The 10,904-nt window shown below is 36.6% G+C and overlaps 1 protein-coding gene across 1 annotated transcript; it reads right to left on the bottom strand.

Moving 5' to 3' along the window:
- Positions 1–5,472: 5,472 nt before the first annotated feature.
- pold3 (polymerase (DNA-directed), delta 3, accessory subunit) lies at positions 5,473–10,663 on the bottom strand. The gene is made up of 12 exons (XM_008433923.2): positions 10,509–10,663; positions 10,053–10,108; positions 9,367–9,466; positions 9,240–9,279; positions 8,575–8,707; positions 8,239–8,494; positions 8,091–8,160; positions 7,015–7,150; positions 6,820–6,923; positions 6,550–6,629; positions 6,390–6,468; positions 5,473–5,895 (listed from the first exon to the last, which is right to left on the bottom strand). The coding sequence occupies exons 1-12, from the start codon at positions 10,563–10,565 to the stop codon at positions 5,690–5,692; spliced, it is 1,317 nt and encodes a 438-aa protein (XP_008432145.1). The 5' UTR covers positions 10,566–10,663; the 3' UTR covers positions 5,473–5,689.
- Positions 10,664–10,904: the final 241 nt, after the last annotated feature.

The raw sequence follows: 10,904 nt of genomic DNA, 5'->3' as shown, positions 1-10,904 counted from the left end.
AGACTTGAATCAACCCTTGTGTTGCACTTTGTGAAATGTGTCCTTGGAGGGGTTCACTGATGGTCCAACCAAGCCTCGTTCTCACAGCGTATGGACCGCCATTTTCACTTACTATGACCTGCCAAGGTTCGATAGCTTTAGGAGCATTGTTACCGATCAGAAGTCCAACCTTTGCTTCAATCTTGGGTATAGACACCTGCTGAAGGTAGGGCCACCTCTTCACATAGTCTTGTGAAGGAACGTTGTCAGCAGAAGCAGGAATGTTGCTGTGACTGTACGTTTCTGGCAACTCAAAAAAATCATTACTGTCTAAGCTGCTTATTTCCAACCCAGAAACCATTTGACTACTGATGACATTTTCTTTTCCCATTGTTTTCAGCAAAATCTTTGTTTTCCTGCCTGAAACGTTGAGCTCGTGCATCAGCTCTTCAGTGCAAAAACAAGCTGTACTGCCTGAGTCCAGAAAAGCATACGTGTATGCCACCTTTTGACCTCTTTTCAGTTTGACTTTAACTGGAACTATTGCCAGCGTGTGCTCTGGTTTCTCTGTACCATGGCTGGATGCATTCATTCCCACAAATCCATTTACAACTGACTCGGTCAGTTGTTCCTTTCCCTCACTTGTTCCGGCTTCTGATCCTGCCTCGTTAACACCACTGGACTTTATCTTCATGTGAAGTATTGTTGGATGTGATTGTGCACAAACCTGACAGCTTGCCTTTTCTTTGCACAAATTACTCATGTGTCCCTTTTTAAGGCAGCTAAAGCACAATCCTTTAATTCGCAAGAAATCAATCTTTTCCTTGTGAAGTGACTTCCTCATCTTTTTGCATTGTTCCATAGTATGCTCCTCACCATGACAGAAGAGACAAGGTTTGGAAAATGCACACATCTGATTTCCGCTGACCTTTGTCTTAACCTTGGTAGATGTGTCCTGGGTAGTGGTAATAGTTGCGGCTGTGGTGAATCCTTTTTTGATGCCACCTCTTCTTTGCAACTTGTCATCCACTTGTTCTTTAACTTGGAGCTTTAAGGTACTGTCCTTTATGTCACCAAACAGTGGATGTAAAATTTCTTTGGCCTGTTTATTGACAAAATCCACCAGATCGGCAAACTTGACTCTGCGTTTTTCCTTTTCCAAGATTCCACAAGCATGCGTTCGCCACCTTTCTCTCATTTTGTAAGGAAGCTTGGCAATGATGGCACGCATGTTGGCAGTACTATCCAACTCCTCCATGTACTCTACATCTGCCATTGCATTACGACATCCAGCAAGATAGAGCCCGAACGCATGAAGAGCCTCTCCGTCGTCAGACTTGATAGTTGGCCAACCAAGAGCCTTGTTAATGTATGCCACTGATATCTTGTAGGCGTTTCCAAAGTGTTCTTCCAAAAGTCTCCTAGCTTCATTATAACCACGTGTAGGTTCCATATGAAGACAACTTCTTATCAATTCTCGTGGCTGTCCACTAGTGTACTGTTCCATGTAGTACAGACGATCTTTGTCACTTTCTGTTTTATCCTCCACACCGTGTTCAAATGCCCGAATGAATAATCGATACTCTAATGGATCCCCTTTAAAAACTGAAATGTTCTGAGGGGGCAATGCTGCCAACTTCTGCTGCTTTGTTAGCACTTCGACTACACCCTGCAGAGCACTTGGAGCCTGTAATGACTGAGAGGTAACAGCGTGTGTTCGATGTACATTTTGAATAACGTTATCGTTCCATATTTGACACTCTTGTGTTTGGAAAGGACTATTTGACTGCCTTTGAGCAAACAAATCTTCAGCTCTGTGCGACGTCACATAGGAGTTCATTCCATTCTGTTTGGTTGCACAACTGGATGCCTTAGATGCACAACCTTCATATTCTGAGAGAATCTTGATCTTTGCCTCATTTGCTGCTAGTGCTGTTCGTATTTCTAGCTCCTCTTTTTCAACTTTAAGTTTTGCCTCTCTTTCCTCCAATAGGCGTCTCTGTTTCAAAGCTGATGCCTGAACCAACAGCTTAGCTCGTTCCAACTCTGCTTTCATTCGTGTGGAGGATGCAGATGATGATGTACAAGAGCCATGTTCAGAAGAGTTTTTATGACTTCGTTTCGACAAAGATGCGTTAGATACGCTGTCGCATGGATTAATCTCGTTATTGCATTTTTCAGCCTCTGCTGCGCATTTAGCCTTGTTATCAATCCAAGCCAAAGCTGTCTCAGCAAAAGCCTTGAAAGAATCAGCCTTAGGTTCAAACCAATTTTCTTGATCTGATTTTAAATCTTCTTCTGACATTTGTTGGAGCAGCTCCTTTACATTTGTGTTCAAACCACAAAACTCTCCAAACAGTCTATTAAATTCTTTCATTAACTGGCTTGCCTCAGTTAAGCTGATATCATCTTCATTTTCTATCAGCCGTCGCACCTTCACTGTGCCTGTTAACTTTGCTAACGTGGCTCTTCGTAAACCAAATGCACGCTGCAACTTTTGTTCCATAGCTTTAGGTGTGACTTTTACTGCTCTAGCTTCCATAGTAGCCACTGCATCCTCTTTTTCGACGTTCATGACATACAATTTACAAATAGCAACAACAGAAAGTTTCTTGGCTCATCCGAAAAGCATGCGTGTCGTCAAGAAGAGCACTTAGCATCCACATTGACTCAGCATTTTCCTCGGTAAAATATTTCCACTACTCACGTTTCTTCCAGCTTGGGTTTTTCTTTGTTGCTGCTTGAAATCCGTCCACAGATGAAAGTTAATCCACAGAGCAGGTTTTTCAACGAAATGTGTTGCCACAAGGTTAAGTTCTGATTCACTCGTGTGTTTGAAGAGGAAAAAATAAAAATGTCCGCAGCGCTCCGATGTAAAGTCCAAACAAAAGTTTATTCCACAGCTTTGAGTCTTTACAAGAGCAGTAACGTTCTATGCTAACCTCTACAAAAACTACGGTTGAAAAACCGTGTGGCTCTGTCGCTCCTTTCGCAGCTCCTTCTCTCCCTTTGCTATCTACCTTGTTTTCACACAGTCCCCCTCATTTGCATAATTGCCAGGTGGCCAATTAACTATAAACATACTAATAGTAACACTTTTTCACAGTAAAACATTATGAAATTAGTTATATGCAATATAACAATTCTTCCAAAAATCAACAAATACACTTATTAAATTTATACTTAAACAAATAAGTTTTAACAGTAACTGGATGCTTTCTACATCAACTTGGCCTCCACAAAAATCATTGAATGTTTTCTGTGGCTCATACAGGTGTAATACCAAGTTGTAATGCACAATTTCCCACCACTTCTCTTGTGCTGACTTTAACAGCACAGTCGTGTGTCAGATGAAGTAAAAACAAAAGAAAAAACTGAGTACACATTCCTGAAGGGCTTCTGAGCCAACTTTGAACTCTAAGAAAACTCCCGTAACCTATCTTCCTTTTCTTCATGTAAAGTCTCTGGCAAAATATTCATATTTGTTTAATCTTACATCCTGAACAAATGGTCTCCTCAGCTAAATGTGGTGGAGGTCACATCTGATCTGGAGTCTCCACCTATTTAGAGTAGGAGCAAATGAAACTAATGAAGAATTTTCATTAAATAAAATGGTTTGTTGGTTTCCAGTGGCCATGCATACCTTGTTTTGTCTTCAAACTTATGTAGACGGTTTTATATTGTTCAAGTTTAAGGTAGGTTTTATAGTACTCAGCAAGGAAGTTTTCGCACGCATTTATTCCAGGCGGACATGTTTCACAAACCACACTAGTCACAATGTTGGCATGTTTAATAAAACCCCAATTAAATTGTTTGTTGTGATAGTAAAGTACAACATGACCAATTCTGCAAAGCGCTTTAATTCATCTAAATAACAGACATGAACCTTCTGATGTGCATTTGATGCTCTAAAGTCTTTGGTAGTGAAACTTGTCATAAAATTAACAGTACTGACAATAACTACCACTAAAGGTAAAGGTACAAAGGACTTAAATTAACTTTTTTCTATAGTGGCATAACCTCAAATGGTGATGACTTGCAAAGTCATCATAAAAGATAAATCGTTAAAATACCAAATGAAACATGCAAAAAGTTGCTCAGCAGTTATAAGGTTTTGATCACAATAATGTCAATGGCATGTATTTTCACTTATTATTCAGGATAATAAAAATATTTCCAATAAGTTTTGTTATTAATTCTTTTGTTATTCCCTTATGGAGATGCTTCTCTCATTTTCAATCAGAAATACACTTCTTGATTTAAAAAAGAAAAAGAAACAAGATTAAAAAGTATAATTTTACACCAAAATCTGCCAACAGTATAATTATTTCTTTCTCGATTTTTCTAGTCTTCTTTCCCATATAATTTTTTTCATACATCTTACTGAAAAACTACTGTTAAATGTCTCTGATTTTATTGATTTGGTTGGAAAACCATAAATAAAACACATTTCTTTAGTCTTAGAATTCTTAAAATATTCAAAATAGACAAGCCCATCTTTAATTAGGAGCAGATCGTCTTTTGTGCATTATTGAAGACATAACAGAACACAAACCACCTGTTTTATTTAAATTTTATTTAAATTCTGCTGGAAATTCACAATCCCTCTGTAAAAAATCTTCTTACAAAAAGACAAAAATCTTTATGAGATTTAAAAATCCACCCATGTTTATGTTAAATTTCCCAGATTTCCTTCATATTACATCTGGTTCATTTTCAACACGTTAAGGTTAATGACTGGTATGTTTACCCTGACTGGGCTTACGCTTTGGGCTGGACGATGACCCGGTCGTCTGTTCTCATGGTGCCCATGTGGGCAGCAGGACACCTATATTTGACACCAGGAACCCTCAGACAGGCTGGTACTCAGAAAACAGACTAAAAGCTGAAATAAAATACCAAAAACGGATTATTTTGGCAGGAATTCATCACTTTAAAATTTTAAAGATGGCTGAAGGGTTCAAGTGGCAGCTTGATGAATTGATGCTTTTTTTTATTGCACTAATCTTTTTCTGCTTTGCACCCCAGTGTTTTGATGTCACCTGTCGTCCTGCTGTAGACCCACCTGGACCTCAAACTGAGGAAGGAGTTCAGCTGAACTCACCTTAAGTTTTGAATCTTATCTAATAAAATGCAAAATGTATAGATTTTTTGTGCAGTTTTCACTTAATTACTACTTCGAATGTTTTTTTTGAGTCTGTATACTGCAGTTAATGATTGATGACTAAATCAGTTGACAATTATTTCAATAATTGACTCATCGCGATTAATCCGATCAATCGTTTCAGCCCTACTTATTTTAGAACTGTAATATAAAGTAATGCATCAGAAACCCAAAACCTTCAATGCAATTTGGTTCCATTTTCTAAAAACACACAAACACTTGTTAACTAGACTTGTTTTGGCCCAATCTTATCAGTTTGTTTTGCTGCTGTGTTTTTTTGTTCACAGTAATCACAGAAGCCTTCCCCATTAATCACCCAAAAAGCACACTTTGTTTAATTTCCATGTTTATTGAATTGATCAGAAAAGTGTCATAAAAACTCGATCTTCCTGAATTAAACTTGTTTAAAGGCTCAAGTCCATTTGAGATGTGTTTTTCTGCCATTCAACTGTCCGTTTATAAGAGAACTAAGTCAGTTTATCTAAACGTCTTCGCAGGATGTCTGCCAACAGTTCGGCGTCGTTCCTCAGAGCCAACAGAAATGTCTCATTTCTTTTGGAAGAATCCCATAATGGAAGCTTGTTTACTTCCTTTATTTGAGCTCGCTGATGATTTCTTCTGAGTCTTTTTGTCGTTGTCTTTGCTGCTCGACGGTAGCTTTGCTTTATTGTTGTTGCGTGGAGCTTGTTTGGTTCTCTGAAAGTCATCTTCTGACTCAGAGTAAGATTCGCTCACGTAATCTTTTTCTGTTACTGTGTTAAAAAAGAACAGAGTGGGAGATGAATGTATAGTTATTATCCCTAATAAACATGTTTCAGACCAAAAGGGCAAACATCTTGTTTATGGATTTATTTCTTGAACCAGGAAGATGTGTAAATTATTTAAACAAAGCAACAATAATACAGTCATTTGATTAAAACTTATTTTCATATTTATAATCCAAATTTTCTCAAATCAACTAGTATTGATGCAAAAGATCACTTTGAATATTGATGGTGATGTCAATAATCGATTAATCAGACTTAATGAACAGGTAGATTGATGGACAAAACTAAATAGATGTACGGAAAGATGACTGACTGCTGAATGACCTGAAAAACACTGAACTGTTGGCCAAAAAGATAAAGAGATTCATGGAATGATTGATAAATGAATGGATGAACTGATGGATGTATAAGCAAAAATCAAACGATGTTAAAAAAAAAAGTAAAAAAGATCAAATTTAATTTCATAATTTTGTTCCTACCAATGCATCCTTCCTCATCCTTAAAGGTACGCGACTTCAGAACTTTTCTCCTCCTCCTTATTTTGGTTCCAGAGCTCGTCTGAATGCAACAGAAAACAATCCAGGTCCATCAGAAAAATGTACTTGTTGCTCCATGAATGACCTGATTCTGTTCACTCACATGTGAATGTTGGACAGTCTCAGGCTCCTTTTTAGGACTCGGCTCGCTTGTTTTCATTTGAGGTGGAGAATCTGGAATAACTGGTAAAAAAAGATTAACTTCAGAAAGTTTTCTAGATAAATTTGACTGGTGATGTCAAACTTTACAATTAAAATTAATTAATCAGCCTTTTAAATCTGAACATAGACTTTAAGAAATTGTAAATATTAAGATTTTTCTCTTCCACTCATCAAATATCAGAATCAAAGAAAGTAGAAGTAAAAAACTGACCGTCTTCATCGCTGCTGTCTGGTTGTGGTTTCTTGATCCTTCTCCTCTTCTTTTTCTCCATTTTCTCCTCCTCGCTATCAGACTCTTCCATTCGCTTTGTTTTGCTTTTTTTGTTAAAAACAGATTCAAAACATTCATATTTTAATACATACTGCATCCACACTTTAACATAAATTTATGACTGTGAAGACAAACCTCCTGGGGTCTGTTTTGGTTTCTTTGTGCGGCTCCACAGCTGCAGGTTCCTCCGCCATCGTTCTTTGATGCTGCTGCTCTGATGCGATGGCCAACTGAGCCTCCTGCTGCTTCTCTGCAGGTTTCTCAGATTTTTCTGGAGAAGTGACAAATCAATTCAGTTTATTTCCATGACTCCATTTCAGAACAAATATAATCTCAGTGCATTATAAGACGACAGGTATTTGGTTTATTTACAGAAAAACAATCAATCCAATCATAAAAGCATATAAAATTAGGTCAATCCTTGTTATAATATAATGCATTAAGTCAATAAAGTTGAAGTTTTCCCACAGTCCCTTAAATTTCCTGGAATTTTTACTCCCCAAAAAATTTGTATAGATGCTACAAAGAGAACTTGGTCCGAAATGGACACATCTGAAGGAAATTTCAAAGGTTTTCAGCAGCAGATTATGTTGGATTGCGGACATAAAACTTGCTGAGAACTAATTATTTTATTTTAGTACATTAATTGGACTCTCGTGGATGCAGAAAATACAGGTTTTTTTGCAATGCCTGTGTCTAATCAATGATATGAGGTTTTGAACGGTGAGTTAGACATTATTTTGCATTTCTGAGTGGCTTGACAAAAGTGTTTACAGTGTCTACATTTATGATTGTATCCTTGATTGGCATAAATCATTTGAATCTCAAGGATCGTAGCTTTCCAATAAAGTATAATATGCTTTTGTACATCACACAATGCTAATCCCTTAAACTCATCTAGCATGTGGCAACTGTGGAACACAACAACTCTATTTGTACCATCCCTTCTGTGAGTTGACCTGACTTTAAAGACCAAGCTGCAAAACACGGTTGTGAAACAAGATGGTAGTTCTTTGGTGTGATAACATAACTTTGAATTATAGAAACCCAAAAAAGTATATTGGTGAAAATAAAAATCCAGATTTTCCAAAAGTTAAATCTACAAAGACAAAAAATACAACTAGTTGATGAAATCAATTTATGAAGGCTTAAGAGGTTAAATAAAAACAACTTTCAGATGATTCCTGCATTCTAATAATAATATAACTCACTTGTTTGAACGACAAAGAAGTTGGCCATCGGACTGGACTTCGCTGCTGGTTTGCTTTTTGGAGCCTCTGGCTAAAAATCCAAACAAAAATCTAAATCTCCACTTTTCTGTAAAAACAATCAACTCTGACCAACAACAAAAACTCCTACCACAGGAGATTCTTCTTTTGGTTCAGGCTTGACTTCTTTGCTGTTATCCTGATTTTTGGGTGCAGATTTATTTGCAAACAATCCCATGATGCCTTTCTGTGGTTTGCTTGATGGTTTAGAGGCCATGTTGGCGTCCCCGTTCATGGCGGACTTTTTATTTTCAGGTGCTGATGGAGGAGCTCGCTGGATTTCCTGGACCTGCTGCAGCTCCATAGCAGACATGGGCACCGCTCCGGCACATCGGATCGCGCTGTGTCTTCACGTCAGAAAGCCAAACGGTTTTTCTCAGCTAAATGCATTAAAACCAGCAGATATTTTATTAATAAATCTTAAAACCTGCTGCAGTTCTTCAGGTTGTCTTTAATGGCATCGTAGTCGACGCTGTAGAGGGGGCCGCTGTCTTTGAGTAAAGCTTTCTGCACGCTGTAGACATGAACGCTCACTACCAAACTCATCTTGGATTTGAAATCTGCAGAGGAAAACAAATTTTAAAGACAAGTTTTTGTTTCTTTTGTGCTTTATTAGTGAAAATCCCAATAAAAAGAATAGCTGTGTTTTATTTTGTTCTGATTTTGTGATTACCTAATTCAATTAGTTTTAGAATATTTTTAATGGTTTTTACTGAATAAATAATGATTAGGTTTAGTTTAGTTTTTATAAGTATAGTTTTAGTTTTTTCACACTTTGACCTTTTTCAATTTTGCACCTAAAAATGTCCAAACAATTGTACTGTGATTATGTATATATCAATTGCTTAATGGATATTAAACACAAGACACCGTTTTCAAAAAGAATTATTCAATTATTGTTGAACCAACTGACTGTTTTTTTCTCCCACCTTTTGCTGTCTCCATTTTGCAGACTAGCGTAAGTGCCGCTACTAAAAAGACTGCTGGTGTAAACTAATTGTTAGTTATTTTACTAGTTTTAGTTAACTATAATAAACTTAGGACTTATTACTTAGGACTGAAACTACAAGAAAACAAGGGCGTGATATTTACCTTCCAATTGTTCTTCTCTGACAACAGACACCTTGTGGCACTAAAAATATCATAAAATAAAATCAACTTGACATTTTCTGTTTTAAAAAGAGATGAGGTGAGAGTCAGAGGAGCTCCTGTTACTCACCGTTTGACCTTTGTCCTCAAGCTTCCCAGACACGAGGTATGTGGCGTGGAGCTGAGGTGAGCTCTCCTTCCTCTTGTGCTCCAAGTAATGGTAAAGCATCCTGAAAACACATTTTACATGCATTTAACTCAAGAAGCATTTTTTCAAAACATATTTCAAGACATATGAAATATGTTTTATTATTTTCCCAATCCCACAATTCCGTTTCTGAATTCCATTTTAATGAAATTTATTAACCCAAAAAAGTACATAATGATGGTGTGATTGAAAAACAATGAAATCAATAACCAGAATGAACATTTCCTGTTATTTTGCTATGTGTAATAAGCTTTTTCCTGTAATTTTCTGGAAAAAAGTAAAACATTATGAACAAAACTAAGAATCTCCATTTTAAAATAAAATAAAATCTCCCTTTTAAAAATGCTTTAGAGTTGAACTCGATATTAAAATAGTTATTACATGAAAAAAAACCTATAATAACTAAAAGCACATGTTATAAAACTATATCATTTAGTGTTGATTTTACCATGTATATTTTTGTCTTTAGTATTCATATGCATTTGCAGTTCCTGATCAGATGGTGATTTATTGTTAGAAATCAAATTTGTTGACCTATGAGGAAGATGAAGACAGACACAGTAATGTTTTTCAATACTTCTCCCTTTGAGAAAACCAGGATTACTTACTGTTTAGCTGTATTGACATGGACTCCGAGAGTCAGACTGAGCCACTTATAGGTTACCTGAGAAATAAGAAAACATAAAATTACTTTGTGTTTACATGAGAAGCTATGAAAACTAGTTTATTTAACCGTTATATTAACGTTGAGTCTTGTTCTAAAGTAGCTGTGGGGGTTTCTATGTATTCAGTGAAACAACTCAACCGTTAGAAAAAAAAAAAACGGTCGACTGTTAGCCAAATTTATACTGTAAAATTAAAGCCGAATGAGTCAGACGAACTAAACCTTTCATACTGTACAATTAACTTCCTTAGAAAAAAGAAGTCTTTTGTTTTGAAAGCTATAAGACATTTAACTGTTATATTATTCAACGTAATTCCGCGGCTACATGTTTGAAAAATTCGAAAGCTAAAATCCAACATTAAATATAACGGAACACGTCACAAATTTAAGATATCCTTACTATTTTGTTGTGATCGTTGACATATTCGTCAATATTATCCAAATAAAGCTCGTCCATTGTGTCGGATTTCCCACAAACACCTAGCTTGTAGTTATTTGACTGCGCGGGAAAGCAGTTTATTTACTTCCGCTAACAGTCACGTGATTGCATCGTGTTCCGGCGCAACATGAAGCTGTAGGCTGCACTCTACAGGCTAACAGGTGCAAATGCAACACACACATTCATTTAAGTTTCGCTCCGTAATAAAAATAATTGAGATTCTCAAAAAAAAAAGAAAAAAGGACAGAACAGTGAAATGATTAATTAACACAAATGTTCGAAACAATAAACAATTTACTGCTGCTACTCCAACAACAACTTGACAGTCATTAGGCAATAATTTCAGTTTGTTTAGTG

The sequence above is a fragment of the Poecilia reticulata genome, chromosome 17, assembly GCF_904066995.2.
Source record: "Poecilia reticulata chromosome 17, P_reticulata-male-v2, whole genome shotgun sequence".
In the NCBI taxonomy this organism is placed as follows: Eukaryota; Metazoa; Chordata; class Actinopteri; order Cyprinodontiformes; family Poeciliidae; genus Poecilia; species Poecilia reticulata.
This window is presented reverse-complemented; position numbering and strand designations above follow the sequence as displayed.

Coding starts and splice junctions, on each gene's coding strand:
- pold3 (XM_008433923.2), bottom strand. CDS start 10,565: ATGGACGAGCTTTATTTGGATAATATTGACGAATATGTCAACGATCAC. Junction 9,280..9,366: donor TTGAGGACAAAGGTCAAACG/GTGAGTAACAGG, acceptor TGATATTTTTAG/TGCCACAAGGTGTCTGTTGT. Junction 6,469..6,549: donor AGACTGTCCAACATTCACAT/GTGAGTGAACAG, acceptor TGTTGCATTCAG/ACGAGCTCTGGAACCAAAAT.